General features: G+C 39.5%; 2 protein-coding genes across 2 annotated transcripts in view; both read left to right on the forward strand.

Annotated features, from left to right (window-relative positions):
- Positions 1 to 18944, forward strand: part of DIP2A (disco interacting protein 2 homolog A) — a 146562-nt gene extending 127618 nt beyond the window's left edge. Inside the window, exons 24-38 of the mRNA XM_075711195.1 lie at positions 310 to 419; positions 559 to 639; positions 3200 to 3323; positions 4160 to 4281; positions 4588 to 4699; positions 4933 to 5042; positions 5523 to 5653; positions 7410 to 7578; positions 8747 to 8917; positions 12182 to 12243; positions 13613 to 13670; positions 14139 to 14213; positions 14937 to 15111; positions 17767 to 17890; positions 18692 to 18944. Of these exons, the coding sequence (XP_075567310.1) occupies positions 310 to 419; positions 559 to 639; positions 3200 to 3323; positions 4160 to 4281; positions 4588 to 4699; positions 4933 to 5042; positions 5523 to 5653; positions 7410 to 7578; positions 8747 to 8917; positions 12182 to 12243; positions 13613 to 13670; positions 14139 to 14213; positions 14937 to 15111; positions 17767 to 17890; positions 18692 to 18944 (1877 nt within the window). The remainder of the gene's footprint in view (positions 1 to 309; positions 420 to 558; positions 640 to 3199; positions 3324 to 4159; positions 4282 to 4587; positions 4700 to 4932; positions 5043 to 5522; positions 5654 to 7409; positions 7579 to 8746; positions 8918 to 12181; positions 12244 to 13612; positions 13671 to 14138; positions 14214 to 14936; positions 15112 to 17766; positions 17891 to 18691) is intronic.
- Positions 18945 to 21329: 2385 nt separating this feature from the next.
- Positions 21330 to 22403, forward strand: LOC104030283 (uncharacterized). The gene has a single exon (XM_009481942.2). The coding sequence runs from the start codon at positions 21330 to 21332 to the stop codon at positions 22401 to 22403; it is 1074 nt and encodes a 357-aa protein (XP_009480217.2).
- The last annotated feature ends 1957 nt before the right edge of the window (positions 22404 to 24360 follow it).

Raw genomic sequence — 24360 nt, forward strand, 5'->3', positions numbered from 1 at the left:
TGTTCCTGTACTGGCCATCTTGCAAAAGCCAGTAACTCATGTAATAAAACTGAAGTACAGACAGACCTCAATTTGCTGAATCAGTCGTAGACTGATTTTTAATGTACCATACTGATAATGGACTGATTTTTAGTATACCATACTATCCTCTTCTCTCTTTTTCTATGCAATATGATCCTTGGTTTTAGCTTTTCATCTTTACAGATCTATGTTACATATGGCATTTATAGTAATCTGTAGGCTGAATTGTAGATTATTACACGTTCCTTACATTATTCTTCCTCATTTTGCACTGTTTTCAACATGCAGATGTTGGTCCTGCTTCAATGATAGTAGGAAACCTTGTTGCTGGAAAGAGAATTGCACAAGCCTCAGGGAGAGATGTTACCCAGTTGGAGGATAACGACCAGGCAAGAAAGGTAGCACTAATGTCCTGGTGTTATTAAGTATTTGAATTGGCGTATTCAAAATGAGAGAAGACCAGTTATGGTATTCTGCTGAAACTAAGCATGGTGCATTTTGAGTGAATCTGAATGTCTCCTTTTTTTCCTGTTTCAGTTCCTGTATTTAGCAGATGTTCTTCAGTGGCGAGCTCAGACAACTCCAGATCATCCCCTCTTCCTTTTGTTGAATTCCAAGGTGAGATGCACTTTAGGTCATACTTGGAGATTGAGATCAGTAAAAGATTGTTTGGATTCTAAGAAAATTCCAGCTAGAAGTCTTTTCCTAAAATGCTTCAGGTTATATTAATGATGTGGGTTGTCATGATTTTGAAGCAGAAAAAAATTGCTAGTTAGCAAGCAGCATAATTTTTCCACATCTGGAATTTAGTTCCACGTATTTTATTCCACAGCTGGAATTTCAGTATGTGTTCTGCCTAGCTTAAAACATTGCAGTAATTGCATTTCCTGCTGGAACACAACTTTTGTCATATTAATGGAAGCCACAGTTCTGGCTTCCTCCCTGAGCACAAGCGTAACTGGAAGTCAGAGCTGGTGGATTTTTTTTAATCGGAAGATCTAAAGCCTAAGTAGAGAACCCTTGGGACAGCTTTGGGATCATATTTTCCAGGAGCACTGCACACCCTTCAGGAGATGCTGATGCCTTGTCCTCAGCTAGGCTCTGCCCCTAAAAAGGATGGCACTTACAGTCACTCAAATATGAACAAGTAAATGCTTCAGTTTTGGAGTACAGGCTCTATGTACTTATAGGCTCTATATAGTTATTTTATTCAAGGGCTGTCTGAGCCCTGACGGCATATGGCAAGGCAACAGTCATGTTTCTCAGTAAATACATCATTTTTTCTTATAGTCACTCTGCTCTGCAAGTTTTGGAGCATTCACGTACCCTGTGCATCCAACACTTCATAAAGGGGTGTGAAGAAACGTGCACTTTTGTATGTTCCTCAGTATTTCAGCCTCCCTGGGCTTGAGGAACGCTACTGCTGTGCATATTTCAGAAAACTCAAATATTTTAGATTCTTCTACTGCTCTTCTGGCATGTTTTATTCCCCTCTTTTCTTTCCAGGAGGCAAAGTTGGTCAATCTGAGTTTGAGCCTGTAGCTACCCTTCCAGTGACAGTAACAGCCCAGTGAAAAATTTGGCCTACCTTGTACTGGACCGCAGACATGTGAGATAGGGAACTTGCTTTCAGAAGGTCCAGCAGCAGTCCTTGGGAAGTGATGAATTTACCTTTGGGCCTCTCATTCAGACAGGCAAAATGGTTTAGAACATGGTTCAAAGTTCTGACTTTTCTCATGAGACTGTGCTTTAGCAGAAGAAACTGCTTCAGTATGGTTACTGTTAAAAGAATTGGTTTATTCTCTCAGAGTGAAGAGGCTTTTGAGGGAAGTTTTCTAGTATGAAGAAGCTCACTTTTTGTTCAGGCAACTTTTACCCTTCACAAGGAGACCCTGCAAAAAGGAAACACAAAACTTAGGCACAAAGAAACTATCTGTTGGTGAACACATGCCTTAAATAGCTGGGACTAATAAGCTACAATGCTAAATATTAGTGTGTTCGCAGCTCTCCGTGAGAAACCCTTTTGTTTTACACTTTTTCTTGTCAATACTTTTCTCCCAAGTCCTTTAGCTGCTACTGTTCTAATATCAACAATACACTGTATTTACTGTTCTTATTTTGCATGACTTTAGCTCCCAGGCTTTAACAACAGTTTCCTTAGTAAAAGTGAGCAGAGTGCCAGTGCTGTCCTGCATCAAACTAGGCCTGGGATCAGACAGCTGTGCACTTGGGCTGAGGATTACATGTGGCAGCTTATCTGGACTTGAAACTGAATACTTGTGTGGCAGACATTCGCTGTGATAATCCTTATCTGTATAGCAGGAGCCTTCATTCAGTCTCTGACTGTTTGTTTTCCTCTGAGGTGGTTGTCTGAACAGTTTTTCTTGAATCAGATTGTAGTCTTGGAAAAACGGATACATCCCAACCTCACAGGCTTAAGGCTAAGGCATCACTTCCTAGGCTGGATAGCAAAGGGATGTTTTCTATCTTCATATCAAAAACTGGACTAAGCCTTTTGGAATCCCCATGACTTTGTGACTGCCTAAGAAATCCAAAGGTACAGCTGCTTCCATGTGAAGACTTTCCAGATGCATAGTTGTGGGAAATACACTTTCTACAAGGTGGACAGTAGATGCAATGAAGCAGAAGTGACAGTGCATACCAACCACAGCTCAGGTTGCCTGTATGACCCTTTAAAAGAATATCTATACCAAAGATATCAGCAGAGTTCCCTTTGCACTTTTAAGACTGCTGATTGCAAAAGCATGCAGAGGTTTGGTTGTGCATGGTAGGATAAACCTGTTGCAGTGCTTCACTTGCTGCTAAAACAATTGTGTTACTACACTACTACTACTACTACTACTACTACTACTACTGTGTTTTCTCCCTTGGACTGTGAAATTTCAAATATTTGGAAGGTATTCTTTTTGTGATACCAAATACATTTAGAAGCTGCTTCACTGTCTGATGTTCAAAATAATACATATTAAATTCTCCAGCATTCGAAAAGTTCATGGTACCAGCAGCATGGTTTCTGAAACACCGAGACAGAGTCATTAAAAGTGTTTGCTGTATTGTTAGAATAAGGACAATGAAATATCACATCTGCAGCATGTACTTCATTCTGTTTTAAACTGCTCTCCACAAAGTTTTCTGATGTTGCTTCTGTCTTGTGCAGGGCACTGTAGCTAGCACTGCATCATGCATACAGTTGCACAAGAGAGCAGAGAGAGTGGCAGTCGCACTGATGGAGAAAGGACGACTGAATGTTGGTGACCATGTGGCCCTGGTGTATCCTCCAGGTAAGGCAGTACAGACAGCAAAAATCAAAGTCAGACACCACAAGAAAAGAAACAACTCTTGCCAAGACAGAGCATTTAAACATCTATTTAATATAGTGGTGTATGGCAGTGACTTAGTATTTCAAGGAAGATACTTCCTTTTTGTTGTTTTATTATTATGTCACTTCTCCAAGTGGCAAACTACATTTACCAAACATTTCATCTAACTGCTCCAGATGTCTGGGCAGTTATGCAAGAGTAGTTTGATTTAAAGCACATGAAAGATTCTCGTTTTTCAGCCTCAAGAGAATGGAATAAAACTGCATATGTATCCACTGAAAGCTAGATGAGGGATGTCAGTGTATGAACACGCTTTCTTTCCTGAATGGCTGTTTCTAGAAGTGAAATCTGGACCACCGACTTGCATTACTAGTGTGTATTTACAAGTGTACCTCAGGAGAAAAGGATTGGCTCATAAAAGTAGGATGACTGCATATGTCAGAGTGATAATTGTGAAAACCAAATGTATGCTTTTTAAAAGAATCTGAGTTGTCATCTTCATAACCTACAATACCTTGTTTTGTTATTTTTCTTATTTTATACTACCTCTCCATGAAAGTTTATCCCTACAAATTTAAAGTTTGTAGGGTCTGAATAATTTTTGCTAACTCTCAAATGCAAAATATTTTAGCCTTATAGAATAGGGTACGGCCAAGAACAGCCTGTTGATTTGAAGAGGCCTTTGTGACAAATTGTTACATCCTAATGAAATAAATCAGTGTGTATTTTGATTTTGGTGAAAGTTTGGCCTTTTGTTCTGATAAAAATGGCTTTAATTTCACAAATACCCTTTACAGGAGTAGACTTGATAGCAACTTTCTATGGCTGCTTATATGCTGGCTGTATACCTATCACCGTTCGCCCACCTCATCCACAGAATCTTGCTACCACTCTGCCTACCGTCAAAATGATTGTAGAGGTATGTATAAGACATTCCTAATGCTTTTGGTGGGTCTAGGGTGGTTGATGCAGCCTAATAAATTGCTTTGCCACAGTCAATGTAAAGTAAGCTAGGAAAAAAAATAAGGCTGTGGCTGAGCCAATAAATACTTTTTCAGAAATTCGTTTAAAATGTTCTTTCTATTGTTGTAATTTATTTTGCTTTGTTTCCAATGTTTTTCTTCATCTATTCAGCTTACTGGTTATCTCATCTGGATGGATATGAAATCACTTGAGCATTCATTCACTAGTTTTATAAATGTTTTTAATGCTGTGTCTTTTATAGGTCAGCAAGTCTGCATGTATACTGACCACACAAGCGATAATGAAACTGCTGAAGTCCAAGGAAGCTGCAACAGCTGTAGATATTAAAACATGGCCCACTATTTTGGATACAGGTACAGAAAGTTTGCCCACTAGCCAAAATGTAAATAGTTTGAAGACTGATTTATTTATTTTGTTATAACTATAACTGCCTAAGTGAATGGATGTATCTTGCATTGCATCAAAACAGCTGTCCAGAAACTATAGAAAGCATCTGGTGTTAATGGTGTAAAGATACATTTTTGACCTGTGTTCTTTTTCCAAAATAATAATATGGTACTCTTCTCTTTTTATGTATTTTAAATAGATGATACTCCTAAAAAGAAGCTGGCTAGTATTTTCAGACCTACATCTCCAGATATGTTGGCATACTTGGACTTCAGCGTGTCTACCACTGGTATATTAGCAGGAGTAAAGGTAGAATAACAAGAGAGATTTATTATACTTTGTTTCCTTATATATAGGCATATTCCACAGTCATTCCTCCTGCCAGAGAAGAAATAGAAAAATGTAAAGCTTATTTTTAAATTTGCATGACATCAAAATTTCTTGATGCACTTTTTAGAAGCATTCAGTCTTACTGGCTCAATGTGAGGAATCACTGAGGGGACTAAATGGAGAGTGTTTGTCATAAAGTTCATGAATGTTTTCTTTTGCAATTTATCATAGAGATGTCAGACATCATTTGATGTCATGACATATGTTATTTGCCACTAGCATGAAAAGTACCTGTGAAATTTTGGGCTCATATCCTTTTCCTGTTTTAAAGGTGCTTAAAAAATCCCAAACCGCTACATGTTGCCACATCTTCTACAATAAACATTTCTATCAGTTATTACACGTGATACCCTTTGTTTTTTTAAAAAGTCCCTGAGAGCACCTGTTTTCCTCTTACAGATGTCACATGCAGCTACAAGTGCCTTATGTCGCTCTATAAAGCTACAGTGTGAGCTGTACCCTTCACGTCAGATTGCCATCTGCCTTGACCCTTACTGTGGCTTGGGATTTGCACTATGGTGCTTGTGCAGGTATGTCGTTTGAATTGTAGGCTTTCTCATGTATTGCCAGCCTTCTCTAGAATCCAAGGGAACAGTCATGGATGAAACGGTTAGAGAAGCCCAAATTAACCTTTTTATTTTATTTCACAAAATACCTTTTGTGATAACAAAATTAATTTAAATAAGTGGCTACTCAGGCCACTTGAGTAGCTTGCGTTTTGCAAGTGGAATTAATTAGATACCAAATCCAAGAAAAAAAGGACTTCACTGTCTATTTCACATTGATTAAATAGATAATTTTAAAGTCTTTTGAGATTAAACCATGTCTTTTTACAAGACCCCTAAGGTGCTGACTGCAAGATTGGTATGCACTAAGAAATACTGCTAGAGGAGGCAATTAACTGTTTCTTAAAATGAATGAAACCTGAATTGATTTAATCAGATAACTACTATAATGCAGCACATCTTGCAAAGCTGCAAAATTTTCCTCTTTTTTTGCCTTTTAAAACATTCCATATGCTTTAACTAATCCAAAGATTTTAGTGTTTTAGATATTTCATTAAAAAAAAGGCACAAACTGAATATGAAAGGTTATTTTGTAAACAGATGAAGTTAAATTTACTGTATTTAACATGTTCTATCCCGCTCTCATTTCCGCAGCTGGAAAGGAAGTATAGTGAAGGAAAGCAAAAACTTAACTTTGGTAACATCTGATGATTTATATTATCAATAAAGTGAGGCAGGGTGGAGGAAGAAGAAACCTTAGTGATGGAAGAATTAAAATCCAAATGGATTTTAAAAAATAGTTTTAGGGAAGGGAGCTACATGTGTCATGCTTTCTATACAAGAGTTAATATAAGGCTTGCTGTGTTTCATCTGAGTTATAGCTTTGTTTTAGTGTGGAAGACTGTTTTATTACAGAATGATTTTTTTCTATTTTAGAATGTTTAAAAAGAAAACAAAAAAATTCATCATATTGCCCACGACAAAAACACATCAGCTCTAGTCAGGAGAAATGGCAAGCATGTCAAGTGCCTGTTGAAAGCAATTAGAGATGCCGTTATTCTTTTCAAGATGCATGGGTTTATCTAAGCTTGGTTTTAAAGACGGTTGTGTCACTGATTTTGTTGACAGTAACTGATCTAAGAAACATTTGGTAATTTAAGACTGTATGGTCATGGCATTTACTTGAAATGAGTATATAATATTTAAAAAAAAATAATTAAAAGGTGGTGTGATTTTGAATTTTACTTTCTGTCCGCTCTTGTTAACTCGTTTCCAGGTTATGTGAAATATTTATTTCACATAAACACTGTTTAAAAACAGACATGCCTACGGCAAAGGCTAGAAAATTGCACTAAAAACTTGAATGATGCAATATAGGTGTTAAAGACTCATTTCACTCAAAGCAAAAGGTGCATTTTCCCTAGAATGGCTCACAAAAATAAGCTCAATTACCAATTGTAATCTGTAACTGGAATGATGTCACAAATGTTAACATCTTAGTGTCTCAAGTTCTGTCTATTCAAGGCATTGAGTATTGCCTATAGTTCAACACAGTTTACTGCAGGACAAATATACTCACCTTAAAGTTTGTGACTGAACTCAAACCCATAGTTCTTAGCTAACTAAGAGATACTTGCTGTCTGTGGAGAAGGTAAGCTGAAGTTCAAATAGACAGCAGGCTCTCAGTTTTCCTGTATTTGCTTCATTTTGACTTTATGTAACTTTCGGCTTTTTTATGCTGGCTTGAAGTTTTCACGCTTCTTTTTCTTCCTCTCCCTAGTGTATATTCGGGTCATCAATCTATTCTAGTCCCTCCTCTGGAACTGGAGAGCAATGTGTCTCTGTGGTTGTCTGCTGTAAGTCAGTATAAAGTGCGTGTCACGTTCTGCTCCTACTCCGTGATGGAGATGTGCACCAAAGGGCTTGGAACACAGACTGATATACTGCGGGTGAGTGGACTTAATTTTTCAACGTACTGACATACAAATACCTGTACCTTTCTAAAAATATTTCATTTTGGCTTGCAGAAGATGGGCCATAAGTGTTTCTTTGAAAGCCTTTCATTATGACTTACTTTTCGGGAAATGTTGAGATTGCTGGAATTTTCAGCTCTCGTGTTTCTGGTGGGGAGAAAAAAAAAGTCTGTTTCAACTTTATGTACTTGTGCCACCTCTGTGCTGCTGGGCATTTCTGAGATTTTGGGCCAAACACCTAGCAAGCCTATGAACTTTTTCTTGTCTGAGATGAAAAAAAACCAAAACAAAACAAAACCCAGACCAAAAAAAACCCAAAACCCAAAGCCCCACCAAACCCAAAAACCAAAAAACTTCTCCCCCCAAAAAAACCAAAAAGCCCCCCAAAACCTGGCAAGTCTCACCTGCTTTCAGATCTCTTGACACCAAAAGTATTGAGTTCTAAAATGGATTTCATCTTCCTAAGAGCAGCTTATAACACACTAACACATCCATTTATTTTTGAGGGAAATCTCTTTAACTGAAACTTGAAGAGGCACCTCTGTCTCAATGGTAGGCAAGTTCCCACGGCTGTAGTAACTAAGCTGCTCAGGGCTTCCACTAGGAATGTCTCACAGCTTGTTGTGCAAAGAATATGTTGTGCATATTCTCAGTATAGACAAAAAACTCTGTCCCTCTGTTCTCCTGGACCTCCCTGAAGGGGAATCCTGGCCTGCAGCCAGTTGCTACAGGTTCACATTCACGCTGATGAGAGCTAGTAATGTCTCAAATGCTCTGCCTGCATCTGAACTGCGCAGCACTGGGAGCAGGCAGGTCTCTTGTGAGTCCAGCCCTGTGACACAACAACATTTTGTGGTTTTTTCAGCTCAAAATGATGAGTGGCTGTGTTGCAGCTACACAATATGAGTAGTTTGCATCTTGTGCGTCAAACCCTACCACATAGCTTCTTGGCACAATTTTACAGGGTTGTAGTGGGTGGATGGAGCCAAACTGAGTGCAGTCCATGTCTATATTGTTTAACCAGTTCATGTCAGTTATTCTAGTGTTTTTAAAGTCCATCTGTTCAGCAAATTAGAATGGCTTGTATCTAGAATTGTTGACTTCAAACTTAAAATGTCATTGTTTTCTTCACCCAACCTCTCAGATGAAAGGAGTTAACCTGTCCTGTGTGCGAACATGCATGGTGGTTGCAGAGGAGAGACCAAGGATTACATTAACACAGTCTTTCTCTAAGTTATTCAAAGACCTGGGCCTCTCTGCTCGTGCAGTGAGCACTACATTTGGGTGCAGGGTCAACGTAGCAATTTGCTTGCAGGTGAGATTAAACTGCTTATTTCTTATACTTACGGACAGAATCTCTGGGAACTTTATAGGAAATCATGTTCAGTTGTATGTAATTTTTTTCTAATGAACTAGAGCTCCATTGCTTGCTTGCTTCATCACCAAGTTAAATAAGCTTTAAAGATGTGCATTATGATAGTTTCACTTTTCTGTACTAATTGACCAATTGATTCGCCTTTCTAATACAGAGGATCAGTATTAAGAAACTTGTTTCCTTCCTACTATGCAGGAGCAGTATTAAATTAAATACACAGCTTCCTGATCATAAACTTATTAAATATTTCAAGCAGTGCTATTTCAGCTTTTGTGTGATTCAGATTTTGCTTGTTTGAAAAGTAGCTTATATATACGTGGAATTAAACAGAAGACAGAGTTCCTCAAATAAGAGGAAAATTGACAAGGTTGGCAGGTTTTTTTACTTTTAAAGATCTGCAATGAGTATTATCAACATGCAGATACATTTGTCTCAGCTCCTGTGAGAGTTGGACTTTTTTTTCAATTAAAGGTGTAAAATTGGAAACTTTGAAGGGGAGAATATGCCCATAAAGTACACAGCCCTACTTCACAGACTGGAGATAATGACATGCTGTGGTCCAGACCCACCTTTGACAGTTTAGTATTCAGTTGATGATAATCTTGTATGTGTAACTTAACCAGATTAAATCTAACTTTTCTTAATGAGATATTTCTTCTCTAGTTAGGAGAGGAAAAAAAAAAGTGTTCCACAACTTACCTGAAAATCGGGTACTCAGTATGGTTTAGAAATTGGCAAAGCACCCTGCGTTTTGGATGATACTTGAGTTAATAGATAAACTGCTCAAGTTTCAGATGTGGCAGTATATAGCTTTGTATGTGGGGAATTTCATAGATGGCACATGCATTAAGTATGTGTGTAATTGTAATACTTATTTCCAATTTTATTGATATGAATTACACTTAAAAAAATATGATTCTATGAAGCAATGAAGATTGCTACTGTGCTTTTGCAAAACTTTTTTTTTTTACTTTTTTTTCCCCCTTTCTGGTGCCCACTAGATGAAGAAAAGCCTTTTTTCCTCTCAGAATATATTTTAATGTTCTAGATTTCTTATGAGAAAGATGTTTGGGGCTATAAGCTTCTTAAATATGTTGCCATTCATAATTGTTTCTTTAGTTTCTATAGCTTCTTTCACACATATTAAAGGAGAAAAGGTTTTTAACAACCCCTAGATAAATAGTTATAAAGAAATGCAACCAGAGCAATTTTATGAATCAATAGATTGAAAAATAGGAAGGTTATAGGTGAAATTAAAATGACTATACAGAAAGATTTTAAATTAATTGAATAAAACATTTCAGATGCCAAGTGTGAAAGAACAGCTTTCTGAATTGCCTGTCTAAATAAGAATTTTAAAAGCCAGCTTTGGATATATGCTGTTTAGACTGTACAAAGGGGGGGAAAATCAGATTTTCTGCAGAATGTTAAATGGCAATGTGAAAAGTATTCCAAGAAAACTGTGAAGAGTGTAGGGCTGCTGGGCAGTTAAGCTTCCCCTTCATTTTATACCTTTTTCGTCTCTGTCCTCCATTCTTGAGCCCTTTTTTGGGTTTTTTTTTTTAACCTCTTTCCCCCATTCTTCCAAAGGGGTACCTGTATTTGACTTCTTTAAATCACTGAATTTAAATTAATATAGATTAATAGCCAAACTGAATGGCTATTTGATACAAGTTAGCATGCAAATAAATATATAACATCTTCCAACCTTACTGGACTGGTTTACTGAGGTGGTACTTCTGAAGCTGCAAGCAGCCTTTAGATACTTACAGATGGAGGAGGGATTTATGATGAGGGAACAGGCATTACATATGATCTGCCTTAAAGCTCTTCTTGTTTATTAACTGGGACTTGTATGTTTCCCAATTAACCCCTTAAAAGTGCCAAGCTCTTAAATAATCTGAAATGGAAATTTTCTTTTCACTCTAAAACAGTATAAGTTTTGTTTTCTGTCTTACTGTGTGTATCTTATGTTTCCAGTGCCTCTTTGTTTGTATTTTCTTTTTTCCCCTTTCTCTGTTTCACACACTTTGATGGCCTCTGTTACTTCTGTTTGTGGTCCCGCTGTCAGCCAAACAGGCTGGGCAAGCTGGCTGAACAGGTATAGTGATGCATGTGTGCTTGTAATGTCCTCAAGTCAGTCTGCTTCAGCAGCATTACTCTATAACAAATGTATGCCATTTAAGAGAGTTTTCATTTGAAACAAATGAAGCGAGTTTGTTTTTTTTTTTTCTAGAGAAGTTCCGTTTTACTCACAAAGAACACTCATAGCTTAAGTACAGCTCAAACAAGCCGGAAAGGGGGTTATAGCAATGATTAAAATTACTGAATGGTGTATTCCTAAAGATAAAGATCTTACCATTAATCTGGTGTGGCCATCAGTGTCACTGAGCCTCAGTGGTGCTACAAAAGTACAAGGGAATGTCATTGTAAAGACATTATTACTGTTGTCCAGCATTGAAATCTTGAGCTGATGGCCACATGGCCTCATTTTAAGTATTTCTAAAATGAGAAACTGCTATGAGGAGGAAACTTTGCCTGTTTTTTTAGCTTAAATATGCATTTCACAGTAGTTCCTAGTTGTCTTGAGATTAAATTCTGGTGGGGGAGAAAAAAGGTCCCCTGTTCCCATGTTGGGAAATGGGAAACCTCTCACCAGAGTTGGTCAGAAGATTTATCCTCTGACTGCAACAGAGTTCTGTCTCTGCCTAGGCTGTTACCTGGCAGAAGCCCTGAAAAGGTACAGGTTGGTTAGAGTTATGTTTTAGTTAAATAATGGTTTTCTTCTTCAAAGTTGACAAAACTGTTATAAAGTAGAACAGCTGAGCTTTGGGAAAGGGATTAGGCCCACATAGGTTTATGCTTACATGCTTTGCACTTGTTATGCAGTTTTTAGAGGGGCTGCTTACCAAAATAGAATTTTTAAAACTTAAGTTTTAAATTTAGAAATTCTAAAAACTTAGACATACCTGTATAAATGCATACTTCACTTGTGCATTCATTTACTGATTCCATAAAACATCAAAGTTTTATGGCAGTCACTGTAGAAAGTGGGGCTGTTTTTCTATATTTTTCATAGATTAGGGCAGTACTTTATAAGTGTCAGTAAAAAAGGGAGAGGAATTTGTGAATTTATGTGGCTGTGAGAATGAAAGCAGGATTTTCTGGCTTCTGTTGAATTTGCTTCTTCTTTCTTATTCTTAGGGAACAGCAGGACCAGATCCAACAACAGTCTATGTAGATATGAGAGCACTTCGACATGACAGGTATTGATTATGTTAAAGCATTAACTATTTAATGGCTGTACAAGAAAAAGTTCAGCCTTGTTGCATTGCATTGGTATGTTGAAATATTCTTGGCAGCAGCTAATCCCTCATCACTGTATACAAGGAAGCCCGCCCTAGAGAATCCTTTACTGATGGCTGTGTGCTGGAAGTGGTCCGGCATCTCCTCCTCCATCACTTGTTCTGCTGTTCCTTTCTAGACCCTCACCTAACTCAGTGTCTGTTCATCTGTCTTGTATAATCTAGAGTCATTAGCTGTTTCTTACCTAACCAGACCATTAGCAAAAGGTGACTTTGCCAAGTGTCATCTGGAAACTTACCAAGGGTACATCATTCTATCAGACTTAATTCTGTAATCATAATTTTCATATTAACTTGTCTCTCGGTTAACTTAGCTAATACAAATGCTGGCAGCACCAAGTTCAGACTGTAAGTTTAGTAGGGTACATACATATATGTATTTGTTTCTGTACTTGTTGTAAGAAACATAATATCAAGACTTGGTGCATTTGCTTAATTTTTTTTAATTTATAATGTTAAATTAGGGGTTTATGCTAACTGGCAGCTTTTGTGAGTACTCACCTCTAATTTTTGCAAGCTTAAATCTCAGCTGTTGAAGACAAGCTATTCACCATCATTTGCATGATCCTGATTTGGCATCTGAACAGATCAATGTAAACTACACTCATTTTCTCCTTATTTAATATATCACTGTGACTTGCGTGGTATATATGCCTGTTAAAAACAGGTTCAGCCATAGCCTCAAAGCTGCCACTGTGTTAGTCAGTTCTAGCCTATAGGTGTAGTGATAGTGTACTATAACATGTATAAGAACCTTTTCTCTTGTACACCTCTCCTATTACACTAAATTTTTGTTCCTTCTGCAAATGTGCTACCTTTGTAAGTTATGCTGCTAATGGGGTGCGTAGTGTCACTTGATTCCATTTAGGTTGCTTGCTCTGCACTTCTTGTAATTCCTACTGATGCTCTGCCATGGTTCATTGTGGCAAGCAGAGGTCCAGGAGAGTCCAACAAAGAAGGTGAATTTAAAATGCTGGTGGAACTCCAACCTTAAAGCTCTGTTGGAAAAAGTTACTCATCTCTCCAGAGAGCTGAGTTTCTGATTCTTAAACATGGTCTGTGGGAATGCTAATATGGAAGTCTTGAAGACAGCTAGAAACTCTTAACTGTCTTACTGCATTGTAAATAACTGAGCATAATTGGCTAGCATCATAACAGTTTGGTCAGTGCAGCTAAGGATAGGGTAATACTGGATATACTGGAATACATCTATTTAACTTCTATTTAAGTTCATAAATCCTTGTACAAATGCATTCTCTTATTTTCTCAGGGTGCGTTTGGTAGAGAGAGGTTCTCCACACAGTCTGCCGCTTATGGAGTCTGGGAAGGTGAGAGATTGAGAGCAGTCCTTCCCCCTCATGATCCTTGCCTGGGTGGGGAGCTGCTTCAGCTGGATCTCAGTACAGAATCTGTGGAACAAGCTTCACTAATCACAGTGTATCTAGGAGAGGCACTAGAGAGAGCATAAAATGAACAGATACTTAAAATGAAGCCATGTGCATGAAGTGAAGCAATAGGATATGTTGCTACAATTGAAAAAATTGGAGGCCTTCATGTGGAAGGCATTTTTCAGGTGTGAAACAAACTTGAACTCTGAAGCTGCAAAATAGCTGCTTAGAGTTTAAATGATTAAATGACTTGGTTGGAAGAGATGGCCGGTATCTGTGGTGCAGAGAGGAGTAGGAGGGGAAGAATTGCACAGACTGTTGACTTCTGTGGCTCTGCATTATTAATTTTTCTTTTGATGTATTCAAGTTCTCTTAACTTCTATGTTAAACATTTGCTTCTTCTCCAAGATTCTTCCAGGCGTAAAGGTCATCATAGCACACACGGAAACCAAGGGACCTCTGGGAGACTCACATTTAGGAGAGGTAAAACTTCGATGCTGTTGTACTTGATTTATCTATATATTAAATCACTGCTGATAAACAATGTTAGATCAACGCCTGTCTCTTAGTGGCATGGCCACATAATGTGGCAAGTGAACAAACTCTGCTGGAACAGTTTACATACTTGTATGTATGTCTGCATGGTTTCTTCCCTCCTCTGCCAAACTAGTGCATGCCAGTAACAGGTGATATCAGTTGACTAGTCTGTCTGATTGGCAGCTAGAAGAGGCAGTGAATATCTTATGTATTCCCATCAGTTATCTGTAGTAATGAGGTAATTTACTGTAAGAGGCAGTGAACATCTTATGTACTCCAATAAGTGGACAGTAGTAATGAGGTAATTTACTGTTGGTTTTAATCTTTGTTTTATATACATGTGGATTTGTGTATACTAAGATGCCCAACTAATAGAAGATTGCAGGTTAACATGTGTTTCTTTCCAGTAAGCCAAATACCTAGTTGATTTTTCCTCTTTATCATCCCTGATTACATGTATTTAAAACTCCTTTTTACTCCTTTTTCCTGATCATTTTCAGTGAGGCAGAAGTTACTGAATTATTTTAATGAAACTACTCCTGGCATTTTAGGAGCAAAAATAGAATAGATCTTTTCAATCAATAAATGATGCTGCCTGGGTCTGGCAAAATAACCGATGTTTACATGGGAATGATTCCCTCGCCTCCCCTATTTTTTTATATCCCCTAGATATGGGTGAGTAGTCCACACAATGCTACTGGTTACTACACAGTGTATGGAGAAGAAGCACTGCATGCTGATCACTTTACTGCTCGCTTGAGTTTTGGAGACACTCAGACCGTATGGGCTCGGACTGGATACCTTGGCTTTCTGCGCAGAACAGAACTTACTGATGCTAGTGGAGGTGAGACAAAACAAATGTACTTACAGAAGCATGTGTTTGGAACTCCTTGGGGTAGTTGAGCTAGCAAAGAGTAAGCTGTCCTGCAAGTTCATCCTGACTTCCATCAGAGAAAAGTGCTGAATGTAACAGGAATTGTTACTCTGTACATATTCATTGATTATAATGATACTGGGTAATCGTGCAAAATGAGAAATTCATAATGCCCATTTGACAGATTTAGAAATCATGTTCATCTTCCTTTATTTCCATTTACACAAAATAATAAGAGTACATTTGTTAGAATTACTAGAGCCTTTCTACTCATTTTTCCTCTGAACCTCTTTCCTTACAGACAGGATGCAGCATTTCAGTGCTTATCTAGATAATATGAATAATGTTGTCATTCAGCACTTTTAGGACATGCACAATACTAGTGATTTCCCAGTCTTTCAGAAGTTAAAGGTCTAGAGGAGTAACTTCTCCATAATTTTTCCAGTATAGAAAATAAATTGTTAATCTCATTTTTTCATCTAAGCCAAGATGTCTAAATTTGAGAAATATAAGCAGATGGAAGAAAAACTGTTCCTTTTTCTGTTGAGACAGAATATGGAGTAGGTATAACTCTTGATTGTCACACACTTTAAAAAAAAAAGTAATCTCTAAGCATCCTGAGAAAAGGTGTTTGAATGTGTATAACTTATTAGCAAATGTATATTGCTAATTCTGTGTGATTGGACTTAAATGAATGGTGGTATCTACATGGATACTCTAAGTGTTCTGTCACTGCTGTCACTGGATAATGAACTGTAGGGGGTTCACAGACACCTTTTACATTTCCTGTAATCAGTCACAGTACAAGATAAAAAAGCCATGTTCCCACTTCTGGAAGATAAGTGTGGGTTTGGGGGACACCATCCATGTCCATCCTACTTTTAGTCCTCCATGACGTGAAGGAAGAAGAGTGAGTGAGGAAAGCAATTTGTTGAACGTGCAGACTTCTGTTGAGGAGCTACCCCATCTGTTGTAGTGGATACCAGTCCAAGGTTCAGAAATGGTCTGTGATGTAACTCTGTTGGATCTAGTCGCTAAAAGAGGGTCATCCTCCAGTCTACTGTGCTGGTGTGCTATTCAGTCTTCCTGGGGCTCTTGAGAACAAGAAAGGTGGATGCTATTGCTCCAGCTGGAGAAATCCCTGCAGCCCACTCAATTCCATCTCCTCCAGAGCAGCGTCGTGCAGGCTTCCCTCTTTCACAGTCAGAGTGCCATCAGAGAGCAAAAGAAAGAAGGAACAGTCTTCATCAGAGATGTGTGGTTTCCTTAGCCCACAAGCTACCACCATTACACAGAAGGGTCCCTTCTTGGCACCAGGCCTTTCCACCCATTCAGCCTACTTAGCAAACACTGAGCAGTTCTGTCTTGGCCAGCCCCTCTGGAGTTTCTGTTCCTGAAGGAATGTGGTCTCAGGCTATTGGTGGGAGCTGATGTAACACATCCAGCTCCCTGAAGAAGCTTTTACTGCATGTCATCTTCCCCTCCAGAGCTGGTAGAGCATGATAAAAGAACACTCAACCAAGGTGGTCTAAGCTTTCCTTGCTTTCTTCCTCTCTGATTTTCTAGAGTAGTTACCTGACCTGGCAGGTAACTACCAGTTACCTGGCACTTTGTGCTGCTGCTTAGTTCAAGGTTCTGCACTGGATGCTTTGACAGAATTGTCCTCCTGTCACTGTTCAAAGTGAAATGGTTTCCTGTTCTTGAGTAAGCTTGTAGTTGACAGAAATTGGAATCTGTGAGCAGACATTCACAAAGAAAGAGAAGTTGCAGGTGGCAAGGCACCAGATTACTATAGCAAGTTTTTGTGCCTTGTAGCTTTCTGAAAAATCATGTATCAGAGAGATTATTATCACTGTGGAACAATGTCAGTTGTCCTTTAGTTCATCAGCATTTGAGAGGCTATGGTATGGTGAATTAATGTAGCAAGCATGTGTGAAATACAGTGCAGCTTCCCAGCATGCTTTTTGTCTCAAGTTACACGATTGAGCAGAATTATAAAATGAGTGGGAAAAAAAAAAAGCAAAGTTGAACTAAACAGAGTTACAGGATGAACCTGGCAATGTGGAAAGCATGTCCCTCGAAAAGGGTCTAGGAGAGCTTTGCTTATTTAACCTAGCAAAGCTAACGCTGAGAAGGGGATAGAGTTGTTCTTGCTGCATTAACTGTGGGGAACTTAAGAAGCTGAGAAGAATATTGCTGGCACAAGGATAAGTGGGTATAAGCTGGTTTTAAAAAAAAAGTTAAATTTGGAAATTGGAGAAGTGTTCCTATCGATCAGAGGAGACAAGTTCTCCGGTAAGAATAGTGGGACAAAAAGATGCTTTTAACAATGGGTTTTGATTGGGTTTATGAACTGAGATTACATTATGCGAGAGAAGGAGCAGAATTGGATGACCCAGAAATTCTTTTTAGTCTGGTTTCATTTGCTTGGAGTCAATAGGCAGAGGTGCTAAATGATCTCTTAATTCTCTTCTCTCTAAATGGTAGAGCTTGATTTGTATTATAGATTCCTTCTCCTAGGAAGCACCAGGAACATCTTAGAACGTCAGGAATAAGCACGTACAAATGACCATGTGTTTGTTCTGTAGATCTGATGATGTTTTAAATGTCTGTGCTATATTGCAGAGAGGCATGATGCCTTATATGTGGTAGGCTCTTTGGATGAAACACTGGAGCTCAGAGGAATGAGGTACCATCCCATTGATATAGAGACATCTGTAATAAGAGCCCATAAGAGCATTGCAGAATGGTAAGAGCCTCAGTATCACTTTTCTGCAACCTTTTATTTCTTCTACCACAGCAGGAGTCAAGCTTTGTGGAATAGCATGCTAGACTGAGAGCTTGCTCAGTCCTCAGCCACTAAAAAAAAAAAAAAAAAAAAAAGCCCACCTTTTTATCAGAGTTTCATCTTCATAGTCTGAAAGACAGGGAAGGCAGGCATGAACGGGGCAGCAGAGCACTTGCAACTTGTGGTGTTGACTTCCTTGGCTGTGTCAGTGTACACACTCGGATGTGGTAAACACATCTCAAGAATTTCTTGAATGGTATCTTCTAACATACTATTCTCATTTGGTCCTAATGGATGATGTATGCCATTAGGCTGTAGGTCCTTTTCAGTCTCAAAGTGGTAGTGTTTACTTGTAATCTTTGGAAGTTTTTGTCTTTCCTTTAATAATCTCTGAAGATTTACACAAGTACATTGATATCAAGAATGCACACACTGAATGTGAAATCTTAATGGTTCCCATTTCAATACATGAGTGCAAAGGATTCTTAAATACATGATTGTGTACATATAAGAGAAAAAGACCTACTTATATTTTGTACATGGACAATTAAAAAACAAGTGGCAGAGAATATCCCAAGAAGTTACAGCGTTAATACCTCTAGATTTACAAATACTTACACATTACTATTATATCACTTGTTCTCATTTTATGATACTGTTCAAGTACTTACAAAATTTATTTTCAGTGAGTCCCTCTTTGATAACTAGCTTCCTTTGACGTGTATTTTTTTCTCATCATTACTATTTGTATCATGCTGACAGCGCTGTGTTTACATGGACCAACTTGCTGGTGGTGGTTGTGGAATTAGAAGGCTCAGAACAAGAAGCGTTGGACCTGGTCGCGCTGGTAACAAATGTGGTTCTGGAAGAGCATTATCTCATAGTAGGTGTTGTAGTCATTGTGGACCCCGGTGTTATTCCTATCAATTCCCGTGGTGAGAAACAACGAATGCACTTGAGAGATGGATTTTTAGCTGACCAGTTGGATCCTATTTATGTTGCCTACAACATGTGAAAACAGAAAATCACATCAAGGCTAAAGCACCAAAATCAAGGGACTTCTGAATAATAACATCGGAATCCATTTTCTGGGTTTTTAAAAGCTATTGAAGACCTTAGGAAAATGGAGATACTAATCTTCACAGACCTTCATCTCTCAGATTGCATTTGCTTTCATAAATCTATTGTAACAGTTACAGCTGTCTTAGGATGGAGAGTTTACTGGAATTCCTGAAGGAATCTTATTAGAACTATCATGGACCAATGGGGTTTTTTACAACAATTATGAATGTCAGTACTTGATGCACTGCATCAAAGGACATAATGTGGGGTGGGGAGAGAACACCAGCTGTGAGGAGGACTCTTGAAAATAATACTGAAAGTCGTGAGTAACCATTTGGAGTTCACCCTCCATGTGATTGTTTGCAATATATTGGCGGTATCTGGGTTGGGACGTAACGTTCAAGATTGCACACATCTCTACCATATTCTCTACTGTACTGAAAGGAATTTTGCACATATTTGAGATTTAAAAATGCAGCCTTTTTATTTTAAAACACTGACTCATCCCTATTCAGAAGAAACAAATTCATTCCAATCCCGGATTCAATGTAACAATTGTGCTGCTGTTCAGCTTTTTTGTACCAAGCAAAAACAAATACTGCAGCTGTAACAAGGTTACTTACCGTGCCATGCTGGACTATGTAATGCTGTAAACTTTATAATAAAATATAAATTAATATCCCATTTTAACTACTTGATGCAGGAGCATTCACTGCTCTTGCTGTTGTAACTTGATGTTAAAGTTGCTTGTTTTCATAGCATTAGCTGTTAATTACTGCCCTGCATAACACCAACTATTTGAAAATTCATTCCAAAGCCAATAGTCTCTGATTGGTAGAAAAGTTTACAAAGCATGGTCTTACAACATTTTCCCTGAATATCCTGTGCTAAAACTTATGATAGTGATATCCCCCCCCGCCCCCCGCCCCCGCCACAGAAAAGATACTCAGTGTTAGCTTGATCTGCTGTGGTACAAACATTTTTTTTTAAGACTTGTATTTAGACAGACTTTTTTGTTCAAGCTGAAATATCCAGTTGGTTGACTCACACTTGACTCAGGTTTTGAAGTTTCTGCCTGATCTAATACTGCAGTGAACCTAATACAGAAAGAGAATGTGAAATTATTGAAATACTTATGTATTTGAAGGTAAGCACGAGGCTAGCAAATAATTATTTTTGTAGACTTGTTAAAGACTTTGAGCTACATAAATTTTTTTTGATAAGGCATGAGTTTGGCAAAAGAGCCAGGTTTTTCTGCAAGGCAATTCTGCCTGGATCAGTGCCTAAGAAAGATGGATGTCAGTCTCCTGATGTGAGGATATCGACTCTTGGTCAAATAAACTATAAAATCTTCAACAAAAAGCTTTCATATATAGTAGGTTTTGCCCTCATGGTGTTTTACTGTGGTGTATTATACAGCTGCATACTCTACTATGACTGTAATTATGTACAGAACTTCTGTAACTTATTAAGTACAGCAACCTCTAGCAGTGGACTATGGGATACTCCTTGTAACAGAACAGCTAGCAAAAGGAAAGAACAACCTAACCCCAGTTTTAATGTTGTAGTTTTTTAGCAAATGAAGCATTGTAAGATTTTTGTATTGAGATAACAGTGAAACAAGTTGCCTTGTAAAGTAAATCTAAAACAAAAAGCACATTAAACATTTCAAAGCAGCTCTTGAAAATCTGACTTGCTGAATGTTGAAATATGCTGTTAGATCAAAAACTAGCTTATGTACAGTAGTTTTCACCTGTGCACAGTTTAATGCCTAAAGAGCTTTTTGCACAAAATTTCATTATAATTGCTTTACAATTAAAGCAATTGCACATCCTCAAAAGCCTGGATGTTCCTGAATTTCATGTTTTTAGTACCCAAATTGATATGCTCTCTGGGGTCTGGCTTACTTAGGCTTGAGGAGTACAGCTGGGGGGGATTAACATCCCTCCCCTCAGCATGGTGCTGTTTATTTCACCCAGCAAAGCTAAGGGTGAGCCTTGAGCTTTAGCCCTGCTGGGTCAGTGCTCGGGGGAGACAGGAGGGAGGGAAGCCAGCTGTGCCCGCCAGTACACGGAGCTGGCTCGCATCGGGCGGTGCCCAGAGCTGCTGTAAGCCCCCCGTTGGGGCAGTGGCGCCGGACGGCTGTCAGGCTGTATGTAACACGTGCGGCACTGACCAGGCTGCCCACCTCAAGCGAGAAGATGGCGGCCGGAAGCTTCCCCTCCCCTCCGCAGGCCCGCACCTCTTTTCCTGACGTCACCACTGCGCGCCGGCGGTGCATGCGCGCGGGCCACGGCCTGTGGCGTTGCTTCCGGGGCGGGGCGTGCGGGTCGCCGCCATGGTGCCAGTAAGGCCGCCGAGCTGCCGAGTGGGGGGCGGGCGGGGCTTGGCGCTTGCCACCGAGGCGGAGAGGCCCTACGGGTGCGAGCAGTGCGGGAAGGCCTTCGCGCAGGCTGGCGCCCTGGCTAAGCACCGCCGGGTCCACACCGGGGAGAAGCCCTACCGCTGCCCCGTCTGTGCTAAGGCCTTCGCCCTCTCCTCGGGTCTGGTCCTCCACAAGCGCACCCATACAGGGGAGCGGCCCCACGCCTGCCTGCTCTGTGGCAAGGCCTTCATCTCCTCATCGCACCTTGCCCTCCACCTCCTCTCCCACACGGGCGAGCGGAAGTACCAGTGCCCCGTTTGTGGGAAGCTCTTTCTCCAGTCCTCTCACCTGGCACGCCACAAGGCTATCCACACCGGTGAGAGGCCCTTCAAATGTGAGGACTGCGGCAAGCTCTTTGGGCGTGCCTCGCACCTCACCACACACCGCCGTGTGCACACAGGCGAGAGGCCTTTCAAGTGTCTGCAGTGCGAGAAGGCCTTCACACAGAAGGCTGGGCTGATCCTCCATGTCCGCCTGCACACTGGGGAACGGCCCTACAAGTGCGACAAGTGTGGGAAGAACTTCCGCTCCTCTGCCCACCTCATGTCACACCAGCTTCTTGAGTCGGGTGAGAGGAACTTCAAGTGCTCCACCTGTGGGAAGGCCTTCAAGCAGGCATCCACTCTCAAGCAACACCTGAAGACCCACGAGGCACGTGAGCCTCACTGCTGCTCGGTCTGCAGCCGAGCATTTTCCAGGTCCTCTTACCTCCAGCTTCACATGAGAACGCACAGTGGGGAGCGGCCATACCACTGTTTGCTTTGCAATCGGACATATGCCAAAATTTTCACCTTTGAAAAACATTGTAAAAAGCACCAGCAGGATGAAGAGAGGCCTGATGCTAAACCCAGGCCAATAACCACCAGGGCAAAAGCACTGGCTGAGAAGAAAAAGCAGGAGCAGAAACAGCAGCACCAAGATGACAGCCTCGAGCAACCTCACCAGGGTGATCTAAAGCAGCAGCAGCAGCAGGTGGAAAGGCTGTAAAAGTTACTAAAACAAGAACTGTTCCTGGCCCTCCGCAACATGGCTCACAGGAGGTAGGGTGTCCGGTTTAATTTTTATCAAAAGTGACATGCTGCACCAGCGTTACTCCAGAGCATGTTTCCAAATGGAATTCTTTTTCTGATGCAAGCTTCAATACAAACACTTCTCTGGGGCACAGCAGTTACATTAAAGTCTGCTGAGGCTTCCTGCAGTCGGTGTGGCATGCAAAATGCTCTGTGGTTACAGGGGGATTCAATTCTGTTCGCGGGCCCCAGTGGTCTTGTTTTTCACATCAGCAGCATTTTCTAACACAGACTTCCAGGGGTTCCTGACCAAACTGCCTGCTTTTAACCAGATTGAAAGAGGGATGCTTCTTTGTATGCGGAAATAAGTTAAGTTGTAGTCTCTTAAACAAAAACGAAGTTTTTATTTGAAGAGGCAAGAGAAGTGGCACACCCACAGGAAACAGATTTGTACCAACAGTGGGTTTAGGAAACAAGCAGGAATTTATCCTGCAAAACACAATTTGTTTTTAAAAGCAAGAAGATAGCATCTTTGAGCCTTTTCTGATTTTCTCACTGTTAATTACAACAAGGCATTCTACTTAGCATCCAGATAATGCTGTGTATAGAGTGCGTTTAAAGCATGGCAGGTTTTATTGTCAAAGCAACTTAACTCGTCTTTCTCAAAACTAATGAAGATAGGTGATAAAAATCTGTAATTCATCTTAAACTGAATGAGTTTGACATTTGAAATACCAGCTTGTAGTAAAGGTACAAGAATAATTTTTTTTTTTTTTTTTTTAAACCTGATCATCGTTTGGGAATGTAAAATGTAGTAACAAGGGAATTCTAAGCCCCATCTCCTGAATTAACAAATTGCTGTAGCTGGTTCGCTGGCCAGTCACCACGCTGAGGGAGTGAGGCAAGGTGCCACAAGAGGGTTGCTATTGAAGCGGAATGGTTCAGATTTATTCTGAGGTGTGAGATCAGACTCTAGTGAGTACTAAATAACTTTGTAAACATTAATAAAACTGCCTTTACTGCAGCAGTGTTCTTTGTGAGCCAGCACTTTGTACTGACTTTTTGTAAGCTTTATGTCATTCCAGAAACAGTACTATGAGGCTACTTTACGCCTTTATTTATTGCTTATTGTTACCCAGGAGTTTATTATAGCAGAAGAAAAGGAAGCAGAGAGTTCATTTTAAGTGCGCATTCCTAATTTTCTGTACCAAGTCCCTGACTTTTTGCAACGCTATTTCCCTGCCATTGCGTGAAAACACATATTATGCACTTTAAGGATCCTTTTGGATAGGCATCTGGTTTTGGTTTCTATAGCATATTCACAACTCTGTTTAAAACAGAAAAAGGAATTTTCTGAAAGGTTGCATGTTTAAAGTGTTGCAGTGTATCATGCCAGAAATCGTGTTAGTAGATAATAGAGCTGGATTACATCTAAGAACTAATTTACAGCTAACAAAACTGCACTGAATAATTCTCTTAACTTTCTGCATTTCAGGATTTACTTGACGCTTGGTATACGAAGATGTAACTCTTATTGTTGAATTTATGTTTATATTCAGCTGGTTAATATACTTTAAGTATTTATGTGGTCAGATATTTCAAATGAGATGTTTCTAAGCCAGAGTGTCTTGTCATGACAAATTCTAATGTAAATTTTTGCTACAGTCTTTAGATTTTTGTTTTGTGACCAGTCGTGTTGTTTCAGAGGAACTAGACACGCTGGGTTTTATTTCCAGTTCAGTTATGCCAGTGCCATATAAGCAGAGTTCTATCTTTTTTGTATTTTGATACATGTTATTAAAATAATATACACCACTATGTTTTCCTCCAGTCACCTTTTTTTTTTATCCTTTTTATATCCTATCCTATAAAAGCTTGCTTATGGAAGTAAAAGCATTTGCTAATTTTCTAGCATTCCTTAAAACTTAGCTTGC

Source organism: Pelecanus crispus, chromosome 5, assembly GCF_030463565.1.
Source record: "Pelecanus crispus isolate bPelCri1 chromosome 5, bPelCri1.pri, whole genome shotgun sequence".
Lineage (NCBI taxonomy): Eukaryota > Metazoa > Chordata > Aves > Pelecaniformes > Pelecanidae > Pelecanus > Pelecanus crispus.

What these genes read in the sequence shown, in the direction of transcription:
- LOC104030283 (XM_009481942.2), top strand. Translation starts at nt 21,330, where the DNA reads ATGGTGCCAGTAAGGCCGCCGAGCTGCCGAGTGGGGGGCGGGCGGGGC.